The following is a 27,402-nucleotide window of genomic DNA, read 5'->3' as shown; positions in this document are numbered from 1 at the left end:
TCATTACTTCAATGAAATATACTGAGATAAGATTCTATGTGTTATAATAGTGGTTACTGTGCTGTTACAGCAGATTATGTAGCTTACATTTTCTTTAGGGACTCAATAATTCAACATCATTATAGTGGAAGAATGCTAATAGATATTGGCTGGCATAACTGAAATCACTTAAGGCTTTAAAGGTTTTAAAGAAGGTTTTAAAGTAACCACTTTTTTTTTTTTTAAACAGGGTATTTAAAAGGTAATGAACACTACATATGGCAATTAGTGGACATGACTTGTGGGCATGGTGAGTGCAGTGGTCATTTTGACCAGGATGGTTACCTCCTTATGATGCAGTATGATCCTGCAGCAATTGAAGACCTCCCATGGATGGGACCAACAGTTGTTCTTGAGCCAACAGCCCAAGCAACCATAAGTCTTTCTCATGTGGAGGTAGAGCAAAAATATTTCTTTTTGGAATTGAAAATTAAATTTATGGAACTTTCATAGGTAATTATTTATGACAATTATAACCTAACAACATTTTGGGACATCTCAGGTGTTTCATCCTTTAAACTCAACTAAAACTGTTAATAAACAGATTTTAAAAAATAAAAACAAAATGTTATGACCAGGTCTTATCATTCATATACTAACCAATCTTTTCTTCAAAAATCACTTAAATTTCCTGCCACCACATCATCCACCCTTTTAGAAAAATCTCTTAGCTGAAGATGATTCCTAGCCTGTCAAAAATTTGTATTTGCATCCACTACTTCTACTATTAACATTGTTAAATATGAAAAAAAGATGATGCATCAACACTATTAATTCCATTTACAATCTTAAACACCTCAGTCAGGTTCTTTCTCATTCTTCTTTTTTCAAGAGAAAATAGTTTAAGAAATGTCAACCTCTTCTCATATGACAGCCCCTCCATTCCAGTCACCATTTCAGTGTCCCTTCTCTGAGTCCTTTCCAGCAATTTCATGTCTTTTCTAAGCTTGAGAGCTCAAGACTTAACACAGTATTCCAAATTTGGCCTAACAAGTAATCTATATACAATAAAACTATGACTTCTTTAGAGTTGTTTTCAATATTTTTGTAGATACACTATAAAATTCTTATTTTCTTACTACTAACAACAGCACACTGCTTGGATGGCTTAAGAGATTACCAACCATTAGACCAAAATCCTTTTCTTTCATAACATTGTAAAGGTTATTTATTTAATTTATAACCCACATGTATTATCTGGCATTATTATAATTGAAACTTATCTGCTCAACTCACTGAATGACCTAAATCCTTTTGTAAATCAGCAGCATCCTCTTCACAACCACTAACATCTGAGACCTTAATATCATCTGCAAAGGTTCTAAGACAGAGCCCTGAAGTACTTCACTTGTGACATTAATTCAGTTTGACTGAACTCCTTTTGTGACAACCCCCTGCTTTCTTTCATCCAACCACCCTTCTATCCAATTTTCTAATTTATCTCTTACACCAGTAGATGCAATTTATTTTACTAACCTTTTATGTAGCGCCTTATCAAATGCTTTCTGAAAATTTAGCTACACCAAACCTACACTCATACCCACATCTGTATAAGCATTAACCTTTTAAAAGAATGTCTAAAGGTTTGTAAGGCAAGGTTTTCCCTTAGTTAAACCATGTTGACTATCCAATAAAATTTTAAACATTGGAGCTATAAAAGAAAATTTAGTATTAATTTTCTCTAAAAATACACACATGCACTCATGCACATGTACACATTTTTAAAGATGTTTTTCTTAAGTAAATGTAATTTTTTGATCTTGAATTTATTAAGAAGTTTTCATATCAAATCTCACAAAACCAAATTATATAGCTATTCAGACTAACATTTATAGCTATTTAGACTAACATTGCCTTTTGCTAGCAAAGTCTGATAACAAGTAGTTGCTTTGTTTCTCTACTGAATGCTATAAAACAGATTAATTCAGAAAACCCCCTCCTGTTGTACACATGTATGTTTGTGAACTCAAAATGCTAGAAACCAGGTTTTGATACCTGTGGTGGGCATAGCACGGATATCCCAGTTTGTAGCTTTGTACTTAGTTCGAAACAAACGAAAAAATGATGGAAAAAATTCCATTTTTAACCGTGAAGATTACTCATTATTTACCAGGGTGCCAGTTGTTAATATTATTTAACTTTTGCTTGCAAAGATAGAGTTCATTGAAGACTACTCATGAATTATATAATAAGAATGTTTTGTGAAGTTTCATGTATATGTAAAAGGATTACAGAAAATTTTTATAGAAACATCAAATGAATCAAGACCTTCAACATTTCATTACGTTACATTCAAAACTTAAATCAGATACTTTATCATGTTGGTATATGAATAAACTTGACATAAAAACATAGTTAATAAATCAACTTTTAATATTATACAAGTTTTAAGTTATTAAATTTATAAGGAAGTAGTTAATAAATTTCTTAATCTCACCCTAGTATAAGAGTTGTGACATTTGCTCTCTAGATATTTTCTCTTCTGATTTATTTACCATTCCACTGAGAAAAACAGAATATAACCTAAATTACGTATTATAATGTTGTTACTTGAGCAGTGTATAATTGTTATATCCTTCAATCTTATTTGGTTTTAGACTTATAAAATGAAAATCATACTTCTCTTCCCATGCCTTCCTATCACATCTCTTTCACACGTTTTAATAGTTCTTTCTGATGTCTAATACTATATTCTTTGTAACCAATAGAAAGCTAGTATTTTATCTTATCAAAAGATATATTATTTTATATTGTTTTCTGTACAGAGAATTATCTATTTTGCTTCCAGTTCAAACTTTATTTCAATAAGGAAACACATTGTCTAGCTTAGCTGAATTTTTAACACCTGCTACCTTATAGCTAGAGAGCCTGATGTATTGATAGTTGTCATATATTCCCATTCTTATGCATTATTATTCTGGGTGTTTAAGTCCATTATTAAATTAAATTAAATTATTGTAGTAGTATCATTAGTATAAAAGAAGATTCAAGTAAATATCTTTTGTTTGTCATGTGTGTTCTTTATTTAATATTTTTATTTAAGAAAATAAAATACAAAAATTAGAAATATATTTGTTAGATCACATTAGATTTGTTAAAATAATAAAAAAAATAAATTTTTTTCATGAGATATGCTCCCAACTAGTCCTTACTTTATGTAATTTAATAGAGTAATGTGAGTTGTGTTTTTCAAGTGATTTGTGTGGTAAGATTACTAGTTATACATGTATTGTTCAAAGAGTATTAAACCAAAATTTAAGTAGAAACAGATGTATACTGTTACAATATTTAAGCTAATTTGAATAAATAAATGTAGTTTCATGTTACAATTGGCAGTTATCCTAGAAAGCAAAAAAGATAGTCTAGATTTATTTCATAGTTTTTATGGTGGTTACAAGGTCAGTCAAATTTACTGATTACATGTAGATTTTGGGTAGAAAAAATAATGGATGAGATATACAATTTTAACAGAACAAAAATGTTTAAAATGTCTCTAGGAAGTTTTATAAATTATGCAAATGAAATTTGAGATTTTTGAAGTGTTTTAATCTTAACATGAAAATCACTTTGCACTTGCAGCAGTCAATACTTTGATTCCATATCTTCATGAAGAAAGTTTTAGTAAAAATGCTTTATCAAAAATTCTGAGTATTTTTGTCTACAATATACTTGTAATGCTTACTGAAAGCTTGCAAAATTGAGTGAAGATATGTAAAACATATATGGAAGCTTTATAGATAAAATTGATCAAACCATAGCGAAAGAATTAAATTAGCCCTAATTGCAGTTATATCATTTTAATCTGTCAAAAACCATGGTTTCATATATTAACTTCACTGTATAAGATGCATAAAAGTTGAATAACAGGTTGAACAGTCACCAGATTTTCATATACTTTAATTTAAAGAAGGATGATATTTTGAGCTAGCTCTCTTCATTAGATTGAGCAGTTCACAATTGAACCAATTATTTAATTTTGATATTTTTGTCACCTATGTTGTTTTAGCTATATTTTCTTTTGTATAAGATGCATGAAGTACATAATAAATAAACACTAACATTTTAAAAATATGAGACTTGGGGATTCATGCACTCTGCTAATAGAGCATGATTAATTCTATCGTGTGCTTTTCAAAGTAGAAATGTCCAGCATCTGCTTTTACATTCAATGAGAGTATGTAGTGAATATTGTTAAGTTTTTTCTTTACACCTAATGATCTATTTCATATACATATGAAGTAACAACTGGTTTAAATATTTTAAATTTATTTCAGAATTTTTGTTTACAATAAGAGTTAAAACCTATAATTTTTTTAAACCTATAGAATATGATGCAAGATTGTTTGTTACTTCAGCAATAATAAAATTATTCTTCTGTACATTTTGTTTAAGCTGAAAATTGATTGTGTTCAGAAAGCAAAATTTATTTTATCTAAGGAATATAAAAGTCCATATTATTGTATGTATAGGATAAGTTTTATTTTATTTTCCTTGACTAAGTACTGGATTTTTAACAGATTCACCAATCTTTATTTCCTAGAAACTCCTCTCTATCATATGTTTTTGAGGGAATATCAATCCATATGTGGCATTCTTTATAACCCTTTAAAATGTGTGTGTCCATTCATGCATGCACAGTAAGCACAGTGTGCTTTTTATTGTCATTATTTTTTGACTTTCCATGTTTAGTTAATATTTTCATGTTTTAAGTTACATTATTTTAAACAATATTTAAATGCCTTATTTTTCTATAAATTACAATATATTTTACTCCCAATAATTTTTTTTTCATTTCTAGTGTCAGGCAGTTATTTTATTTTGTGAAAAGTAGGTTAAGTTCTCAGAAGGCAAGACTTTTTTTTCTCCTAGGTTGATGGGCTTTTACTGGTGTCCAATAATTTTTCCCAGTTAACAAGCCAGTGTCGGAAGTTTCAGAAAAGTATGGGTAACAGTATTCATATTGATAAACAACAAACTTCTTGTAACCATGCCATAGCTGAAGCTCTTAATGATCTGAAGGTAAAACAAATTACTGTTCTACACACTCAGAGCTTTCCTAAATTTTTTTCCAACTCAATTGTTAATGTTACTTATAAGATAAAAGTAGTTTTTCTGTAACATAACTCCTTAGTTTTGTATAGCTTATGTAATCAGGTTCTTTTCCTGATTGTAAAATTCTTGAAACATTTTTTTTAGTCATTGGTTTTATACATAGATAACTTCAGTTTTATTAATACTATGTCTGATATTTACGTGCTATTGTATGCATTTCTGTGTGAATTTAAAATTGTCTGTTGTATACTGTGATTTTTTTCACATTATAATTTACAATTAAACATTATTCTATCACAGATTAAACCAATAATGCAGAATAGTTTTAAATCTAAATAATATGAAACACAATACAATCTTACAATACACTTTAAAATCGCATGCTGTTCTATCAAACATAGGTCAGTGTTTTATGTACTTTACAGATACTCATTACCCTACCAAACAGGTTTGGATTGTGTGGATTTCTAGGGTGAATTTTTACCCTAGTGTCTTTCGTAATGCATGATGTCAATACCAGGCATGCAGTCTTTATTAAATTAGACTCTTATTGAAACCCATATTTACTATTTGGACATTAAATTTCAGCCCCAGTATCTTTCATTGTGCTTGATGCCGTAGCCAGATATTTGCTGTCTTTATTAAATCACTGTAGTTGTAGGACACACATTCACTACCAGGATATCAGATTCCACAATCAAGTTTTTCTATGCTACCAGGACATGCTTATATATGTTGATTGAAAGTAAATACACTGTCTTTGTATTGAGTCTCTGGTTTATTTACCAGATTTGTTGAATGAATAAAGTATAGACTCTTTTATAGATATATAGGTGGGTTTGTGTATTCATAAAACTAGATTAATTTCTTGGCTTGTTTCCTACATAACTGTGGAGAAAGCTTTATACATACAGGTTAATTTAATATATATTTGGTATGTGTGTGTATGAAAGGTGGGTGATATTGATGCTGTTTTGCAGTATTTTGAATAAATTCTATTTTCTGAGGTTTAGTAAATTCCTTGAAGGAAATGTTTCTTTTGAAAGTCTTACAGTATGAAAGTTTCTGTTACTTGCTTTCATGTGTAGCCATCAATTTCAATTTTTATGAAATATCAGTTTCTCTTTACTGTGAGTAAAAGACAAATTATTTAGAAATTTATATTTATCCATTTAGAATGAATTTGTAAATTTCAGTAATGTTTAATTTTCATCATAATACTTGTGTATACTCATTACAAACAAGATCTTTGACATTCAGACTGCAATGGTTTCATCATTCCATGTTGTGTTATGAATAATTAATAAATATGTGACTTGCAGCTGTTCAAAAGTTAACTTGCTTTTCTGTTTACCTAATTCATTATTCACACAATGGAAATAATGAATTTTTTTTCAAAGAAAACTCTTAATACCAGGTTACTTTTTAGCTAAATGAATATGTAATTTCCTTTAGTTTTTAACATGCAAATAGGGATTATAGAAAAGAAAGGAAACAAGACTTGAGAGATATTGTGACATTTTTTACTTAAACTATAAAGCCATATTTTGGTTCCATTCTGTTACCTAGAATTACATTTACTTGGGCATGTAGATTTCTAGGTAATGTAAGAGTATCACATTTTAAGAATTCTGATTAATTTCAAAATAATTAAATACATGGCATATCAGTTTTTAGATAATTCTAAACTTAATTCATGGAGAAGTTTTATTATCCAGAATCACTTTTTCTTCAGTTGTGTTGCATTATAAGACGTTGTCTTCCACCTGAGTTAACTAATAATCTAAGTAATTATAAATAATCAATGTAAGGTCTTCTAAAAATTAGGTACACTAAACTTTTCATGCTTTGTTATGCAGCTGTTTTACATATTCAGTATTCTCCCATTTCTTTTGCAACTGTTGTTTATGTATTGTTTGTTTGGTTGGTTGTTAATTATAATATTAGTAATTGATTTTTGTGAAAACATTTATCTACCTTAAGTTGCAGTGCTAACATAAACTTCAAAAGACTGTAAAGTGTATTGTACACATTCATTTAGAGTTGAGGTTTAAAGTGTTAAATTACCCCACAAAATTGGATTGTGAAATATTTTGTAAATTTGAATAGTTACCACACAAATAAAACTTATACCAGTAAATTAAGAAAATGTTTTATTTGGTAATATAACTACTGAAATTTCAGTCTTAATGCTTTCAGGATATTATAGTTTTGACCCTAAGAAAATACAAAACAGTTTATCTAAAGAAGAATTTTTGGCTTTAAAATGTCGTATTTCAGTAGTAAATCTTAAACTGGACAAGTGTAATATAATGATGTATTTATATTGAATACAAAATATTATGTAGATACATCTTTGAACTATTTTAAATGGCTACAAAATTTAAAAGATTATAATTTGATTCTGCAGCAACAAAAGAAAGACTTTACAGAAATGTTTGTTAAAAACTAAAAAAGAAGAATAAATATTGGAAGTAAACTGTAACAAAATTAAACTAGTCAACTTTTGTTTTTTATGGGCTACCTAAGATAAATAAATTGTCCAGTTAGATTATTCATGTCATTTATAGGTACCCCCACCTATAAACTACTGGGTTTTTTTTTAGTGTATCACTTCAAATCTCGTGTAACTAATAAATTTTTGGTGAAAACTAGTTATGAGTTCTTCAAAGATGTGTTTAACTAGTTGACAAACCTGTCTATATTACTAGTCTACACAATGAGTCCTTATATATAAAATTTACTGTTAAATGAAGTAATAGGTAAGTGGTTTTTATTAAGCTGTTAGAATTTGTCATGAAAGAGTCTAATTTTCTTTTTCTTGATGGAATGTCTGTGGCTTGAAAGGTTGCACCAGGTTTAGCAAATTTGTTTTTAAGTTACCATAAATAAATATAGTTAGAAAATTGTCCTAAACAGTTTAAACTGTTATACTAGAAAATATATTTACTTTAGAAATACATTTAAAAATTCAGTAAATTTCAGAATTACTTACAGTCAACACAACAAGATAAATCACTTAGAAGTTTTGAGATTGTTACCTTAACCAACACTTTCTGTCACTTTAACAGTTTTTGTATTTAGAAATTAAATAAAATTTAATTTATAATGTAATTTGTTAGGCCTATAATATAGTTAGTTCCATTTATGATTTCCATAAATTAATAGAAAATATAACTATTTTCTTAACTATAATTTTACTGTACAGCTAATTGATAACATTAAGAATAATTAAAAATCTCTATACATTTTTAAAATAATTAAATATGTTAAAACTAAAGAAAGAGTTTATTGTATTCTACCTTTCACTGAAAACATGCAAGAGAATTGAAAAAAAAAATTGATTTTGAATAACAAAACTTATTCTCAAACTAAGTTTACCGTTGTAATTATGTGAAATTTAAATACAGTAACCCTAAAATATATTGCTCTTACATTATCTACAAATTTACATACTTTAGGTGTAGCCTTGGCTATGTTGACTACAGTTTGTTGTTTATGCTTAAAAATCAAAGAACTTGTGCTAAGTATGTTAGAAAACAGGTTGGTCAGTGAAACAGATTTATTGTTATACATTTATTTTAATATCTGCATTTGTTTATTTTGATGTATGTGACATTTATTGTGGGAGGTGTATTGCACATGTCCTGCCTGTTCTCTAAATTTGTAGAAGATTCTCAAGTGTAAGAATCAACAATATATATGTTTTACAAAAACACTGGTATCTCCAAATATTGTTGAACATTCGAAAATCTCAGCTTAAGGTATATAAAGTGATGACCCAAGAAACAATAAATAAATTATTGTTTGGTTGCTATAGTCAGTGTACTATAAGCATTAGAAACTATAATTGTGATTAATGCATATTAATTGGAAAACTATAGTATTTCTATAAGGACATTAAATATCTTCATCAGTAAAAAGTCAGCATATAAATTTAAGTGAAGTATAATAATATTAACTCAGAATTAATTTGCTCATCGTGGGTCTGGTCTTTCAGCGACATATTCAGTTCTAGACCAGATAGAATACACAGCGTAGTTTGTTTGTTAAAGCTCTTGATATAAACCAGTGTTTTAATAACTATTTGTAACAACTGATGTTATGATGTGGTATAGTTTGTAAGTTTGTTAAAACTTTTATATATAAATCAGTGTTTTAATAACTATTTGTAACAAATGTTATTATAAATAGTATTGTTATTTTAACATATATTTGTGTTTGAAAGAAAATTGTGTGTATTTAGCTTGTTAGGAAGTATCTTAAATTTAATACATATCGATGTTTAGTTTACTTAAATTCAAATTCAAATTTCTGGTTATTTGAAATTGTAATATGTAATGTACATTGCATAATAAATTGGAGATTCATCCGAGATAAATTATAGTATATAACAGTCAGCCATTCTTCATCACTGTTTGCATGAATTACACCCAATGAAAAAATACCCGTTGTTAAAGAAAGTTTATGGATACACAAAGTGCATCCTTAGTTGAATGTAAATTATACAGTTTTAAAGATTGATTGAGTGGTAGTTCCTAGGATTGCTTAAATCATTATTTTTCTTTGTAATTACAGTAATTACTGCAATTTTCTAAGTAATAATATGATTTGAACTCTGAGACAAATAACTCTTTCAAATGTGTGATTAGGTTGGTTGCATTTTTAAGAACAATATTGCATGTACAATCATCTCCAGGGGCTGAAATTTCTAGATTTTGTAAAATAAATTTAAATTTATTCATTAGAGATTGTACATGTTATATTATTTGATCCAGGTACTTCAGTAAAAATATATAAGGTTTTTTGGGAATTGATGTGTGTACTTGTCTTGTATATTTTATTCACTGTGTTATAAAATGGTTATAATGAATCCGTGGTATTCTCTGAGTAGGTTTTCTTTGTCATTGTTTGTTTTTGCTTTTGTGTTTTTATACTTTACTGATTGGTGTGTACCTATGGTATAATCTTTGCCTATGGATTTGAACTTATGCTAGAATATTGCAAGTTTTTATTCAGCATTTTCTGTTAATTCACAAAAAGTCTTCCAGTTTGTTTGCCACTATTTCCTGATTTGCTTGACCACTTCATTATTTTTCTTGTTTATAAGTGGTTTGAGATTTGGATTGTGGGTAATTATAGAAAGTATATGAAAGACAACTTATTTTGAAAATTAGCCTGAATTTCTCTGTATAGTTTCCAGTGATTAATGTTTTGAGTTAGTGGGGGTTGTCAAGTGGATGTAATGTACATACTATGTTTCTAAGTCAGTGCTGAAGTTAACAGAATGGTAAATGTCACGTGGTAATAAATCAGTTTATTTCTTGCTTTATTGCAGTCAGCACTAGTGTAGTCATGGATACTATAAGGTTAATTATTTCTGGTGGTGGTCTCTACATTGAACAATTGAATTCATTAACTTGAACAATATTTGCATATTGTATTAAAACAGTTGAAACTATTTCTAAGTCAAGAACATCTTGTGAGCAATTCATTTAAGTGAGTATTGATGTATTTTTTTATTACCAAGAGATTTTTATTTTTAATGGAGTTGTGTAATGTGTTGCTAATGTAATTTTGTGGGAGGTAATTTACTTCTTTATGTTTTAAAATCCAGGTTTTCAAGAATTACTTTATGACTGTTGTGGATTGCAACAGCATGAAAATAATGCTGTGTTAGAAAGTGCATTAGTAAATATATAAATTGTTAACAAAGTGTTTTGGGTGAATATTATACAGAATACACTTGTTAGAACTAGGCTTAAGTTACTAGGAAACTTTAATTTTTTTTTTATATACAACAGAATTATATAGTTCATAAATTATTGAAATTGACTGTATTAAATACATTACTGGTGGGGGGGTAAAATTGTTAATGAGGCTGAGGAGTGTTTTATCAATTGAAATTATATATGAGTTTAGGTTATTAAACTTCATATTTCTTATTATGTAGCCCATCTCAAATGTTAATACATAGAATTTGCAGCATTTTTCCTTTTCCTGGAGTGCAATAACTGTTGATGATGTCTTCTTTCAGAGAATTATTCTAGGGATTCCAGGGCCTTGTTGTAAATGTCAAAGTAGAGGTATGCTGTGATGCATGCTTCATTGACTAGGTTTCCTTATGCTTGTATATCTTCAGTTATGACTTTGAGGGTGATAAAGAGGGAGGTAAAGACAATGATGGGTTCCAGACTGGAAGGTAAACTTAGTGGGAATCTTTATGGTCTTTCTGATAATGTGTGTTTGGTGTAGCTGGTCTTTGATTAGTTCTGGTTGATGCAGACTTCAGTTGGCCTCATTTTACTACTGGGTTGAATGTTTATGTGGTTCTGTGCAGTTGTGACTTCAATGATCTGTCAGTCTTTTAGGCTTCTAGGTATTTAGGCCATCCCCTGTATTTTGCAACATGAGGGCCTTCACATTTGGCACAACAGGCTTCCTAGCAGTCTTTTGAACATTGAGATAGTGAGTGTTGTTTTCCACGGTGTATTAAGTGTACTCATAAAGTGCATATGGCATAGGTGTACCCAAACTTTTGTCACTTGTAACACTACAGAACTGAAGAGAATGTTGACTTTTTAAGGTATAGGCTAAGACCATTCTTGATTAAATGATTCACTTCTGAAGCTTCTGTCATCATCAGTTTCATGAGGGTGGGGGTAGGATAATCTGTTTTGATAGACTTAATACTTTGTGCAGATTTAACTATTAATCTTTGCATCTTCCTCTCACCAAGGATCTCTTGTACAGATGTTGAGTGTGATCCTTCTGTCTACTGTGATGTTCTTTCCATTTGTGGAACATGTATTTCTAACTCGGCATTCTTTAATATAAAAAACAATCATGGTATCAGGAGTTTTGTATGTTTTTGAGAGTGATTGCACTTGGTACACACGTCTTTTTTGTACCAGGGATATATGTTTATAAATCTGATGTTGGGGAAAAGACTCCTTAGCTCAGTGGTTATCATGGGCTGATTGTATTTTGTAGGGATTCCTTCTACTATGATGTGGGAGGTGCTGTGCAATCCTAGCTGTGGGAAGCTGTGAGTTTCAAGTTGTTTGAGATAGGAATTTATTTATTTGGCCTTTACATGATAGATGATGTTTCTGTTTGAACTGACTGAATAAAATGATCAGCTGCTTGAAAAAATTGGTTCAAAATCTGACAGGCCTAGGCTTTTGATGCAGTTACTTAGTGTGTTGACTTGCTTGGATGGTAATGCTGGTATAGTCATGGAGCTGGTTTCCATTCTCAGCAGGTAGTTGGGTAATGATGTTTCTGAACCTTCATAAAGTTTCCATTTCCTCCTTCTACTTTGTAGGCATTTTATTCTTCTGTTTTCTGTCTTCTGCCTCTGCACTTGACTGCATCTTCGTGATTCTGCATGTAAGCTTCCTAAAGGCCGCTGTTTTATATTCATAAATATATGATGCAGTTAAAAGAAGTACAAGTTTACTGAAACCAAAAACAATTAGTTTAGCATGATCTAATCCAGCAAAGAAACTGTGGCATTCTATAATTTTTCCTGTTTAAAAGGTCATTAATAAACATTTTTTAAAATTAATGTTCACTTTTAACCCCTTCTTTGTCTGCTTTTATTTTTGGAAATTAACTAAAAGATTAATTTACTTTTTGATATATTATACTTGCATATTAATGAAGCCAAAGTTATTTTCTAATATGCTCTTTTAATTCTGAAGAAAATATAATCAGTAAATGAATGATAGATATCTGGATTTTTATTTGGAATATATTAATTCAACATAACTACAATAAAAATAAGAAAGTTTATCTTGTATTTAAGATATAAAATTGAGAACAAATCTAACAGAGATCAGCACAAACAGTATTTCAAATGTTATAAAGCAAGCATTGATTGTAATACATAATAACATGTAAATAATTTGGGCAAATAATTAAAATATGACGAGAAATAGGTTTACCAAGTTATCTCAGGTAAATATTTACAAAAACAGAGTTGCCCAAGTTATATATGGTTAAAATATAAACTTATAAAAGTGAGGTAAAAACTAACCATAGTTTATTTGACTTAAAAGAGTAATAATGAATCACTCATGGTCACCATTATGATGCTTGAAAGTGATTTTTCAGTTACTAATATTAAGTTATTTCAGTAGCAACTGTATAAACAATAACTATTGTTTGTACTGTTCTTTACTAATTAAAGAAATATATTATTTCTGAAAATATATTTGATACTCTACTAGAAAGTCAATATGGTTATCTTGTACTTCCGGATTTTCTCTCAATATTGCACATCTAGTCTGTACTTGTAAAGTATTGAGAATAAAAGTAAGAAATGAAATAATTAATTGAATTAAAAGTAAATATAAATTTGTTATCAGGCCAAGGTGTTATTATCAGCACAGTGAATACTAATCTAGCCAATAAACTCATTGTTTGTAACTATAACAAAAAGAAATGATTTAGTTTGAGAAAATAAATATATAAAAAATTGTTTTTCAGTTAATTTTAGTTTTTCTAATTCAGCAAATATGTTAAAATTAATTAATCAACCATCCAAAGCATACATGGTAAATAAAACTGTCTTTATTGAAAGTTAAATATAAAATATGTGTAAAAGGCATCAAGCCTGTTACAGTTTATACACAGATAGTGGTATTGGTCTTTTACAGTTATAGGAATTTATACAGAGGGATATTGCTGCCACCATTATCTCTTTATGTGATTAAATAAATAAAAAAATAACTGGAATGAACATATCTAGATGGAAAACCAGCAAAAAATTCTGTAAAATTACTTTTTTCTCAGAATAAAAAATTTCAAAATCAGTGGGAGAAGTGGATCATTTCATTCAGTTCTAATGTCTACTGATCTAGATATTTTCACAATCATAAGGAGATCTGTAACAGTACTATGTTGGCTTGTTCTTAGTTATGTAATTCTTTAAACATTTTTTTTTATGTCATTGTACATAAAATCTTGCATTCAATTTGTTTCATTCCTAGAGTTTATCAGTGCATGTAACTAGCATAAGATATTTTAATTCTTTTCTTACACCTTCAGGTTGAAGCCTTGAATCTTCGTGAGAAAATTGTTAACACTTTGCAGCTAGTTGAAGAAAGGTTAGATGTTGCTAAACGATCTGACCTTGAAGATCATGATCGAAGTTCACTCCAGGCTCAGTGTAAAGAAGTGCTTCACCAAGGCTACAAGTTTGGCTTTGAGGTAAGTCATATTCTAATGTAATACCATGATATCACATTCGTCTAACCATTATAAAACTACATATGTTTTACCAGTTATACCAGTTTTTCATGATTTTAAAATAAGTTTATAGTTTGTGGTTTCCCTTGGTGTGGATTCCTGTACGTGTTGAGGGGACCTCCCAGGGAGGTTCTCTTCTTTCATCTGGGATCTAAACATCCACCCACCTGGTTGCTGTGCATGGTGTACCTGTGAAGGGGAGAAGAGGATCCTCATGATTGAGGGTTTCAACCCTAACACACCACTACTTGCAGACGGGCAGCGGGCAGCCTTGGGTTGGTTTCCCTATGGTCAGTCGGCTGGTTCACTTGGGCTAGAGTCAACCAAGTACTAGTGTTGGATGTTCTCAACAGGTGTTGTGGAGATTTTATCTGATGCTGGTGTTTTGGTATAGTGCTCACAAAACCCTGGCATTGCTACAGTGTCCTTGTTTGGCATTGTAGTGTATCCCCTTGTAAGCTCCATGGTGGGTGGGGTCAGTGGGTACTGAAATATTTTTATGAATCCTCCAAATAAAACTTAAATAAAATAGTGAAAAAACAGTCCATAGGTAAATGACCATGTCTTTAAGATTGCTGCTCAGAATCTGTAACACCTGGACCTCATTTTCTTACACCACATTCTCTTTCAGACAAACCTTTAGGGCAGATTCTCCCTTTTCCATTCATAAGGGACTAGAGGGACTTGCTGGCTCTCCAAAGTCAGTAAAGAAGCTTAGCTTTGGTGACATATTGGTGGAAACATCCACGTCTCAACACAGTGAATTCCTCTTGCATTCAAAGGTGATTGGGATATACCTGTTGAGATTATGCCTCATGATACTTTGAATTTTTCATGAGGAGTTATTGTTGAGAGGGATTTGAAGAACGTCCCCAAGTTAGAGATTCTCACTGGCCTCTCCACCCAAAAAGTTTCTGCAGTAAGGCGTATCTCCACTCACAAAGATGGAATTACGATGCTGACTAATGTCCTCATTCTGACATTTACATGACTGCATCCACCTGCCACCATCAAGGCAAGGTAAATTGCAAGGTACGGCCATACATTCCAAACCCTCTCGGCTGTTCCCAATGTCAGCAGTTCAGTCACTCAAAGACATCATGTCGTGGTTCTTTGATGTGTGCTCATTGCAGTGATAAGGACTACGATACATATGAGTGTGAAACGGACCCACATTGCAGCAGTTGTGATGGCTGTCACCTGTTCTACTTTCATTCTTGCCCAAAATGGTTGGAAGAAAAAGAGGTGCAGCGTTTGAAAACAATTTAAAACATTACTTACCCTGAGGCTCATAAGTTACTGTCCACCACTTCATCTTAGACGTATGCTGCTGCATTTCATTCCACTACTACAGTGGGAATGCAGACAGATCTCTCTGTGCCTCCAAAATAAATGTGTTTCTCAAACCAAATGAAAAGGTTTTTGACCTCCATGGTTACAAAAGTTGATGAATCAGTGTCAACACCCATCTCTGTTCCTAACATACATTCCAACATATATAGAGTCTCTTCTTTGGTTTTGGGTACGGGCATTTGGGTACATCTTCTTCTTCCACCCCAAGATGTAAAACAATCATTCATTCATGTCCTTAGTTGCTGGAATCCTCTTCCAACAACAAAGACCTGCCCAGTCAACCCAGGACAGGATCCATGTAGGTCAAGAGATCTCCCTCAAATAAAGACAATAAAGAAAAAAGACATGGTCATAAACAGAAGGGCTCTCCACCCAGTTTGCTTACACATAAATAAAAATGGCTACCTTGATTGCTTCCTACCATCCTGGATGTCTTTTTTTTTAAACCTGCTGATACAGTCACCTTTCAGCAGTTTTATTTGTACAGAAATGACAGGCTGTGTGATGGATGAGTGAATGGAGGGATGGCACTGTTGGTTGATCAGTATGTGCCTACCCTGTCTTGGCCACTCAACACACCCTTGGAGGCCATAGCTATTCGTGTTTCCTTGGGTCGTACCATTGCTGTTTGTTTTCTCTACCTGTTGCCTGGAAAGACATATGATCAATCAGACCTTGATGCTCTCATTGAACGGTTGCCATCTCCCTTTTTAATCCTGGGGGACTTTAATGGACATCATCCTCTCTTAGGAAGTGCTGATAGTGATGGGATGGGTCTTTCCATTGAGCATATGCTCTCCAATCCAACCTTTCTCTTTTCAATATTGGTCCTTCTACTTATTTTCATGCACCTAGTCAGTACTTTACAGCTATTAATCTCTAAATTTGCTCCCCTTCACTATTCTTCCACTTTTCATGGAGGGTTGACAGTAACCCAAGAGGCAGTGGTCATATTCCTGTAATTTTGAAAGAGACTGGCCATGGTCAGTGGCACCTGACCCACATACTCTGGTGGCAGCTGGATCAAGCAAACTAGCCCTCTTTCACTGCTCTCACAGAACTTGATCCTGCGTTTGTCTATAAACTTTCAAAAAACGACTATGTGGCAGCAGTAACTGACTGTATTATACAGGCAGCTACTTAGTGTATTCCTCAAACCTCGACACGTTTTCTACAATATCCTTGTTCTTGATGGAATCCTGGCTGTCACATGCCATGGAAGGCTCAAAAATGGGCCTAGGGTATTTTGTAGGTATCCCACACTCACACTGCATCGCTTACCAGCAGGCTCGTGCACATGCTTGGTGGGTAAGACATCAAAGTCAGAAGGACTCTTGGATTAAGTTCACAACCAGCATATTTTCTACCACCAGTTCCAAAGTCATATGGAACAAGATTCAATAGGTCAGTGGGCAATATAATTCTGTCCCCCTCTCGATCTTCCTCTCTAATAGCCAGGAAGTAGCTAACACACAAAGCATTGTCAATACTCTTTGTGAAATCTTTTGTCAGTATCTAGCACTTCTGCTTCATTCTCCACCTTCTTAGGCATCAAGACTTCGGCAGAGCGATCACCTCTTTCCATTCTAGTTGATTGTCTCTATGACTATAATTGTCCCTTTACACTGGTGGAACTCAAACTGGCCCTTCATCAGTCTGGCAGTACATCAGTTAGACATGATGATGTACGTTATGAAATGCTGTGCCATCTACCTTCTGCTTCTCTTGCTATTATTCTGATTGTTTTTAACTGGATCTGGCAGGAGAATGTTCTTCCTGATGCCTGGCACCAGGCTATTGATTTACCTTTCTCTAAGCCTGGAAAGGATCCCAAGATTCCTTCAAACTACCACCCAGCTGCTTTGACAAGCTATCGCTGTAAGACTTTAGAGAGTATGGTTAATGCTCATCTTGTTTGGCTCCTTGAATCAAACAACCTCCTTGTGTCCACCCAGTGTGGGTTCCAATGACAGCGCTTTACCATGGACCATCTGATTCAACTTGAAAAGTCAATCAGAGAAGCCTTTCTCAAATGACAACATCTTGTATCAATATTCTTTGATATTGAGAAGGCTTATGATACAACATGGAGGTATAGCATATTGCGAGACCTCTAATTATATGGGTTACATGGGCAGTTGTCCATTTCTATTAAAAAATCTTTTAATGGATAGGCAATTCCGAGTTTGTGTGGGTTCAACACTTTCCTGTTCTTTTCTACAGGAACTTGGAGTCTCTCAGGGCTGTGTTTTGAGTGTCACACTTTTCAGTTTAAAGATTAATGCCATCACAGAACATCTTTCTTTCACTGTTGCAAATGGGCTCCATGTTGACTACTTTCACATCTCATGTCAGTTGTTGAACATGAGGTATATTGAGCGGCAGCTACAGACTGCCCTCAATTGTTTACTGAAGTGGACCATAGCAAATGGCTTTAACTACTCTCTCTCTTTAAAACCGTTTGCATGTGCTTTTGCCATGAACAGGGTGTTCATCCTGATCCTGAACTCTGTATCAGTGAAGTTGTGCTACTTGTGGTCCCAGGGACAAAGTTCTTGAGGCTTATCTTTGACCCTAAGCTGACCTTTATACCACACGTCAAGCAACTGTGAGTAAAATGTACAAGAGCAATGAACATTCTCCATGTCCTCTCTTCCACCATTTGTGGAGTGGATTGATGTTCTATGCTACAGATATATTGTGTTCTTATTCGATCGAAACTAGACTATGGATCACTTTGCCAGGGACTTCTGCTCTGCACCAGAGCTTATACAGTTTCATGAACCTCCTCTACACCTCCTCCATTTGCAACTGTCTTTTTACTGTGTGCTTCAAAATGTCTATCCTCACCACAGCATCCCACCTGGGGTTGTGTTTTCCTTCTTCAGTGGGCCATGCTTTTTCAGAACAGACAATCTGCCATTGCTCTTTTTGGCCTTCGTATCCAGGAAGAGTTAGATGAATTGGGTCTGTCCTTGGATAACATTGCTGTATCCACTGGTCAACCCATCCCACCATGGCTTATTACAGTCCTGAAATGTGACCTATCTTTAAGTCATCTGAGGAAAGCAGATACTCCTGATTTGAAGTATCGTCTTTTATTTACTGAACATCTTTTGAACAATCTTTTCATTCCTATTTATACGGATGGTTCAAAATCAGGTGACTGTGTGGGCTCTGCCATGGTTTGTTGTGGTTCGGTGGTTTTATGCAGAATCCTCTCTCTAGCTTCTGTGTTCATTGCTGAACTGTATGCCATTTGTCTTGCCCTGGATTACATAGAAGCTAAGTAGTATTATTTATTAGTATTATTAAAACTGCACTATTTATACTGACTCGCTTAATTCTCTACTGGCCCTGGAATGTAAAAACAAACTTTTTCAAATAAAATCCAATATTGGACTTTGGCCGTCTTGCTTCTGTAAGGATCGGAAAGAGGAAGTTGTTCTAACTAGACTACACATTGATCAGGTTTTTTTAACTCATCGTTTTCTTTTATCTGGAACTGATGCACCAATGTGTAGTTTGTGTAACACTCAAATCACAATAAGCAACATTTTACTTTCTTGTCATCGTTACGACTCAATGACGGTACCATTTTAAACATGTTCTGTCCCAAAGTTTGTCCATAACTTCAGACAGTGTTATTGATGATGGTGACACTGTCCACCTTGGTAATGTTTTTAGATTTTTAGAGGCCATTAATCTTTTTAATGCCATTTAAGTTTTTTTAATTTATACATAAGACCTTTTTTAATTTGATTCCCTTTTAAGAACCAAAGTACATCTAATTCTATTTGAAATTAGAATATGGCCGTAATGTCAAATATCTCGAAACCCAGACTGGAAAGGCAAACTTTAGGTGACTAACGCTCCTGTTTGAACTACCCATTAATCATCCTGGTGAGTTATTACAATTTTGCTGCAAGTCTTTTAAAATTTTATTACTTTACTTTCTGAAAATAGCCATTATGTCAAATAACTTGAAACCAGGACTGGAAAGGCCAACTTCAGGTGACTAATGGTGGTTTTTGACGTTACCTGTTAGTCTTCTTGGTAAGTTATGATAATTACAGTTATGGTGCAAAAAGCCCTTTACAACTTGTATTACTCTAGTTTTTTTTCTTACTACTGTAGACTAGATGTAAAAAATTGGATTTAATGTTTTTTATGTTTTTAATTCAAAAATTAAACATTGTTTTGTTTCACCTTAATTTCCTTTTATGAAGTTTAATTAATTTACTTTAATTTTAATTTTTTACCAGTTTGGTGCAGATAGCCTAGTTGCTTTATGCCATAAAATGTCAAACCAACCAACCAAGTTTGTGGTTAGATGATAGTAGTTTTGAAGATTATAGTTTTTGGGAGTTTAAGTAGTAGTTGAAATGTATTGTTTCAAATTATAAACTTTTCTTTTTTATTGCATTTTACTAAAGTTTGGGCCTATCTTATTGATAACAATATTCCAAAACATACTTACCTCCTTTCACACTACAAGTTGTAATCATCTGCTAGTTTCTTCCCTTGTTCATCTAAACATTGGATTTTTCTTGCATGCTTCTGTCTTTTATTCCCCATGTAATTCTTTCTTGGCAATATTTGCCTGATGACACTCTCCACCTACATCAATGTTTTTTCTATCTTTGTACTATATACAAACACCCCATTTGAATATTAACACTTTTTCTTCACAAAGCACTCACTAACAAATTTCTTCAAATATCTGCTAACACAAAAACTATTTCTCAATCTCCAGAGTTTCCACTCTTTGCCCAGCTAAGCATTGAGAATGCTTGATCCAGTCTTTTATTCCCCACTCAAATGCCTTAAGCAAATTGTAATTTGCAAATTTCTCCTCCAACTTCAATGCACTTTCTATCTAGATACTGCATTTGAGCATCTCATCATGATGATGTAATCACTTTTCCTCAATGAAGCATTCAGCATGTGTTTCTGTCAACAGGAGTGTTGTGATTATTTACATTGTGATTTTGAATGCAGTCAGCATATTTTCAATTATCTTTTTATTTATAATTATTTAATGTTTCTACTACTGAGGTTAACCATATCTCTTCCATTGCTGCTATCTGGTGTTTTTCAACTGTCAGGAGAGAAGTCACTCTCAGTCAAAGCCATCAAGTGATGTAATCTGTTGTGACAATGAAGACATATATGCAAGCTGAGAGTGCCTCTCCTGGGGAGTCTGAAGAGGCTTTTGCTTGTGGCCCAGGAATTACTGGCAACAATTTAGACTCACTTTTTCCATCTTTCTGTTTTACTTGGTGTGCCTCAAAAAAGGATCATATTGAACAACTACCTTAGCCCCTTTTCTTTGGTTAGTGAGGTTTTGGGGTCCTCTCCTATTGCATTTGACTTCTTTCTTGTTAGCAGAAAGGACAACAAGTGACTATATGGTTTTCCCTCCTCCTACTGGTATTGTGGCTCGTGCTGGGAGATTTGCTACTCAGTTACATGATGGGATAGCTTTGCCTTGTCCCTGATGTTTATTAGATCAGTGTACTTTGGCTTATCAACGTCATGTTAAGGTCTATTTAAATTCTCAACATATGGACATCTGTTTTGGACTTGTGATGGTCAAAATTGGAAGCTGTGATCATTTTAAACAGGCCACAGTTTTCACAAACTTGTCTTACTCTAATGACTTTACTGAAGTGTTTATTTTCAATCCAACTTTTGTATGAAACTTATTAATGTTCTCTTTCACAATTTGAGTTGGGGATTTTGCTGATATTTGCCATTGTCAGATTACTTTTTTTTTTCTTTCATTGGTTTCCTTGCTGGTTAGAAGATAGGATTTATTGGTAAGAGATACTTTGTTAGAAAAGGTTCATTTAGCATTTTCTGCCCTCAAGAAGTTACCAATGATTAGAATTTTCAAGAGCATACCAAAATTTAGATATTTAAAAAATACATCTAGTACATCTAGTATAGAAGTAATATTCAGTTTTTTATTATTTTTTTAACAGTACCAACGTGCAGTGACGAGGTTAATCACTGGAGATGCTAAAACTAAGTTGGGAAAAGGACTTATTAGTTTTGCTCTTCAGTGGATGAAGTTTGTTTCTAAGCGCTGTGAAAGAGGACGAGGCCAAAGACCTAGGTAATTAAAAGAATATTAAAGTTAATACTTTGTTATGGATAGGTCAAAGTGCATATGTCATGACCTTTTACAGATTTATATTCTGTAAATGTACATTGACAAACTAGGCATTAAAAAATAACCTATTGTTCACATTTTAATATTATAGAACTTTTAATTTCTTGATTTTATAAAGACATAAATAGATAAGTAATGAAGCTTCACTTTCTGTATTGCACTACACTTTAGTCCAACTGCTAGTTTCTACATATTTTGCTACTCCTGTTTCATACTTTAACTTTCTGAAGAATTTCTTATTTATACAGAACATATCTCTAAGTTTTTTTTTGCTTTATAAAGATATAAGCAATAAAATAAACACTACATGCGCTGCATCCTGCTTTTAAAACCTCTCATAAATGCTCTCTAACATTTGTTGTTGCATTAGTTGTAACCAACAGGACTGAGAATTTTGCTTAACTGACAGCTAGAGAGTCTAAGCAAATTTTAACATGTTGAGCCATTTTCTTTGTCTGCTGCTGTAGGTGCTCTACTTGGCTCGGTATGAGAATTATTTGATGCCATTTCTCTCTTGATTAGAAAGCCAGATAAATTATAAAAGAGTTATGACGTTGGATTTTGTATACATAAAAATACGTTGTAGTCTAAATGAGATAACTAAGTTGAAAGATAATAATTTCTTGGACAAAACTGTCATTACATTGAATTGAAGTTTAATTTTGATTTCTTTTTGACGTGAATTTTACAAGTGCCTAGATCTTGAAGAAAATATTTGAAAATTAATTACTTTTTTTTACTCTTATAAAATTAACTAAAACTTGTAATAAAAAAAACTGACATAAACACATAAATACTTGTGATTCGAGATAGCATGCTTCAGGGTTAAGTAAATGAAACTCAACAATAATTTAGTTTTATTTTGTATTGTTTTATAAAGATAGCAAAGTTGGTTAAATTGACTTAATTTCTATAGAGTTAGAATAGAGAAATAACATAAAATACAAGGTTTTGCAGAAGAAATAAAACTTGATATTCAAAGGTTTTGCAAATAAGATTTAGAAATGGGCACATCTTTAGTAAAGATATTTTATTGTAAAATCTAATTTTTGAGAAGAATGTGACTCAACTTTTACTAAAAACTTGTCAAATTTTGTGAAGATAAATTATGTTCTTTCTGAGTTATAGTTTTTGTGGATTTGTAATTGTTACAAGATCATATTAGTACGCAAATCTTTCCCAAAGGATTACATATAAAACTAGTTATAAAGAAATGTTTTTACACCCTTTCCTGCTCAGTAAATGACACAATCAAGTTTTTAAAAAAATTTTGATTTTTCTCCTTAAATAAAGTTAAACTATGACTGACACATTGAGATTTAGAATTTTGTTTTGATGTATATTTTTTATTAACATTTGATTTGCATAAACTAATAAAAAGAACCAGAGCTGTAACACTCATTTATATTTTATATTTTAGAATATACCCATTTGTAGTTCATATCTAGGAAGTATAAATGTTTAAACTTCCTGTCTACATAAATAAAACTTGTAAACAGTTGTAACAAAGTTATGGTTTATGTATATGCTTACTGCCTTTTTCTTTGTCATGTTGTTTGAAAACAGTCAATTTTTGAAGTTGGTGGTGAACTAAAATTCATTTCACTCTATTCTCTGTTGTACCACTTCTAGATCTAACAAGTTGTAAATGCATCATGTAAAAACTGAAATATTTACTTCCACATAATCTATTTACCATGGAGTTCTTTATCATCCTTATATAAATGTGAAAGTCTCAATTTTTATTTAGTATATCGTGGATAGTCATTGGTTGATGGTTTTTATTCTGTGTTGTAGAGCTCAGGTTCCATGATTTGTTTCTCTTACCACCAAAAAATAAATAACACTAAAATTTGAGGCTGTTTATACTTTATACTATGTGCAAATCCTACTATTTGATTAGGTAATAAGAGTTCATAGAGGATATTTTTATCTAGCTGTCTTTTTTTTTCCAGTTTATTACTTTAAAATTAATGACAGGTGTTGCAGATAACCTTCACACAGCTTTGTGCAAATTCTAGTTAACAGACAAGTCATAATCACTTACTTTCAAATAATCCACATTTATGACTTGGTGTTGTTTATAACACAATTAATATTAATGAAATATTTCATTGGTTAATTAATTAATATGTTAGAGATTATTTTGCTTGTTTCTTTCACTTCATAAAAACTCCTTGTTTTAATGTAGATAAACTTCTCCCCAACATGAACTTATTAAAAGGTGTGGTCTTTTTTAAGAGTTATATATAATTTCCAAATGGAGTAACAGGATTAACTTTTATAAATAAAATAGTGAATTGCATACTTTACATTTATGTTAGTCCTTATAATGTGAAGAATATTTTGTTACTATACCCCAGTGGGACTACAGTAAATCTACAGACTTTCAATACAGAAATTCAGGGTATAATTCCCTGTAGATTAAGCAAATAACCCAATGTGGCTTAGCTCTCAAAAACACAAATAAATTTTAAATCTAAATTTCCTTTAAGGAAGTTTTTTTTTTATTGCATGGTAGCTTTAGTTCTGTGGTTTTGCAATTACTAATAAAGGGTCCATATGCCTCCTGGAGTTCCTGGAAAATTAGTATACACCTGTAGAAATGCTTAAAAGTCCTGGATTTATACAAAGGCTCCTGAAAACTCCTGGAATTCATTACTTAAAAAAAACTTTGTCTCTTCAATTCTGATAAAGTCAAAAGATTAATATTTTTAAAAAGTTTATATGATTATGTATACACAGACGTACAATAACCATCATAACAAAATTACTGTCTGTGTTATTAATCATAGATGATTCACATGTGCACAGTGTGATTTTAAAAAAAAAGTAAAATTCATTGGTTTGTTGAAACTTAATAAAGCATTGATTTATGTACCTTGAAGACAGTTTAGTAGCCATCTCAAATTCTTTCTAATGATTTCAATTGATTAATAAATAAAATAACTGTTACAATGGTTGGAGAATATTGACCTGATTTGGTTCTCTCACCGTGGGCATCCTTTAATGCACATTTCATAATGTTTTCAGTAAACTAATTTGTCATGTTATACCAATTTAGTACAGCATGAAGTCATAGCTAATAATCCACATTTTTATAGCATAAAGTTTTAAGTTGGGAGAAAAGGGACATCTCTAAATCATTTACCCCTCCAAGAAGTATGAAATTGAATACAAGTTACTCCTTATAATGTTGTCATTGCTTAGGCAAAGCATAATTTTTGTAGCCTTAAATTTTGTTTGGTTTTATAGCCATCAAATAGAAAATCAGATTCCAATATGATACATCCCTCTCCTCATAAAATTAGTTTTTTCCATTTAGTGCTTTATATACAGGCTTTTTTTTATTATTATACATGCCACAAGCCTTTTACACTACCTCCATCAGAATCAAAGATTCCAACATCTCTCTCATTCAAGTCCTCATGTGTCACCTTTACACCAGTAGGAGAGTACCACCATCATGTGAAATATGTGACTCTCTCTTTATGCCACTACCAAACTATCACTTCAAAGTTTATCATAATACAGAAACATTGAAATATTGTGGGAATGAGGGTTGGAGGTGTGAGAAGAGGGAAGTACCTATTGGAAATACATTTTCAGTTTAGGAAAAAATATAACTTATAAGGTAATTCCCTCCTCTAAGAAGATTAATAAGAGACCCTCCTTGTAAAAGGAGGAGGAACCAGTGCAAGGGTAGAACAGATGTACCCCCTAAAAGCATCCAGAGCATATCTCTGCATAAGAGTGAAGCAGATTAGATTTTCTGAGGACAGGTACTCCACCAATTCTGAACCACATACCTTCTCAACATGAACAATTGTGAACAAATATAGTGGAAAAAGAAGGCAGCATATACGAGAAGGAATAGATAAATCAAGAAAGTGATCACAATCAGATAAATAAGTCCAACAGAAGGAAATTGGATAAAGGAGGATGCATCTCATGGTGTAGAATGGCTAGGGTACAGTGGATCCTACTTGGTGTAAATCAGCTACATCCAAAACCTCCCTGCCTAATAACCATCATCCACATCAGAGTAGGAAGAGGCATACCATCTTCACCTTAAGCCATAAAATGATAGATATGAGGAAATGGCCACTGCCAGAACATGCTTGGGAGTGTTACTGAACCAGGGATCCAGGAATGTGTCATCTGGTATCCAAGGGCATCACATGCAATCGACTTTTGTGACCAAGAGGCTCATCCAAAACATCTAGTGGTCAATAATATCACTGTTACATAAGAAAACAAGGAAATGCCCAGGACAGAGATAGAGACAACTTGAGTATACCCTTCATGATCCATGACACAGAGGGAAGAATTGAGGGAGGAAGATGGATAACCCCAAACATGTTTAAAAGCTTATGTTTATTGGTCCATTCGATACTCAAAGCTTGTCTGTGTGTTACCAATATCTGTGCAAGGAAAAGATGAGGGCATCCAATTGAAGGGGTGCAACTGCATTGAGACATCTCATTCTCTTGTATATGTCATTAAATCCAAAGGATGGTATGCCTTCAATTCTGGCCGAATACTACTCTTAAATGAATGGTTATAGCCATCTATGTGGAACCCATCCAGCAGGATGCCTTTGTGGTCAACCACTCTGGCTTGGAACTGGTAAGGGCTTCCATATTTTAATGAAAGAAAGGTGGTAAAATAGCCCTGGAGAATCTATAGGGATTACCACACCCAAGACAGTGCAATGGGTGATCAGAAAACCCTATTGAAAAAAGCAGACCATACTGATTAATTCAAGCATTGTATGGCAGGTATAAGCAGCTATCCCTTTCTGCTTTACCAAGGTCATCAATGGATGATATAGTCTGCGAAGGGAATATACAGATAAGCATTGGAGACATCCATATTGGTAATCCAAAGACCGAGAGAAAAAGCCCACTGGAGAGTAAGGTAGGATTCCATGGTAGAGTGAGGGGTGTGAAGGTATTGATTGAGATGGGACAAACAGGATACCAGATGAGAAAGAAATGGATTGTTGTTGGACTGAAATAACCCTCAACTCTAAAGACTTGTATTATGTTAAACAAGTAACATTGCAAAAACAGGGCTACATGAAGGTCTCATAGATAAGGAGTGGAGAGAACAGGCCCATTACAATATGGCATCATGACTTTAAAGGTCCCAATTACAAAGAAAGCACATTTGCAGGACCAAAGTGAAGATGTCAGTTGGACTAATATGAAAGTCAGAAAGGATAAGATGTCTCCACAAAAACCCCTCAGGGGTTCCTGTGAAGAGCTTCTGATAGGAGATGGATCACATCAGAGTCATTATGTTAAGACAAAGATGAGAATACTGGGCACCTGTGCAGTAAGTGAGAAATCTGGTACTTGCACCCAAACAGGCAAATCTCAATGCAATAATTATTGGTCCAGATAAGGACTATCTGTCCTTTGATGAAGCGAGGACTGGTCCAAAGACCATGGGGATGAGGTATACCAATGCCGTCACCCAACAGGAAGGTGAAACATTCAACATCAACCTGAATATCAGTG

General features: G+C 32.6%; 1 protein-coding gene across 5 annotated transcripts in view; it reads left to right on the top strand.

Annotated features, from left to right (window-relative positions):
* Positions 1-27,402, top strand: part of LOC143257556 (mitogen-activated protein kinase kinase kinase 4-like) — a 129,542-nt gene that overhangs the window by 66,344 nt on the left and 35,796 nt on the right. For 4 of the 5 annotated variants that reach the window (XR_013031927.1, XM_076516410.1, XM_076516409.1 and 1 more), the window contains exons 12-15: positions 230-435; positions 4,909-5,058; positions 14,146-14,307; positions 21,687-21,820. Coding sequence is in view for 4 of the 5 variants with exons in the window: in XM_076516410.1 (XP_076372525.1) it covers positions 230-435; positions 4,909-5,058; positions 14,146-14,307; positions 21,687-21,820 (652 nt within the window). In the remaining variant the exon portion in view is untranslated. The remainder of the gene's footprint in view (positions 1-229; positions 436-4,908; positions 5,059-14,145; positions 14,308-21,686; positions 21,821-27,402) is intronic. The other variant, XM_076516411.1, reaches the window with a different exon arrangement.

Source organism: Tachypleus tridentatus, chromosome 7 (genome assembly GCF_004210375.1).
Source record: "Tachypleus tridentatus isolate NWPU-2018 chromosome 7, ASM421037v1, whole genome shotgun sequence".
Classification (NCBI taxonomy): domain Eukaryota; kingdom Metazoa; phylum Arthropoda; class Merostomata; order Xiphosura; family Limulidae; genus Tachypleus; species Tachypleus tridentatus.
Note: the sequence above shows the minus strand (reverse complement) of the source record. Positions and strands in the feature narration are given on the sequence as shown.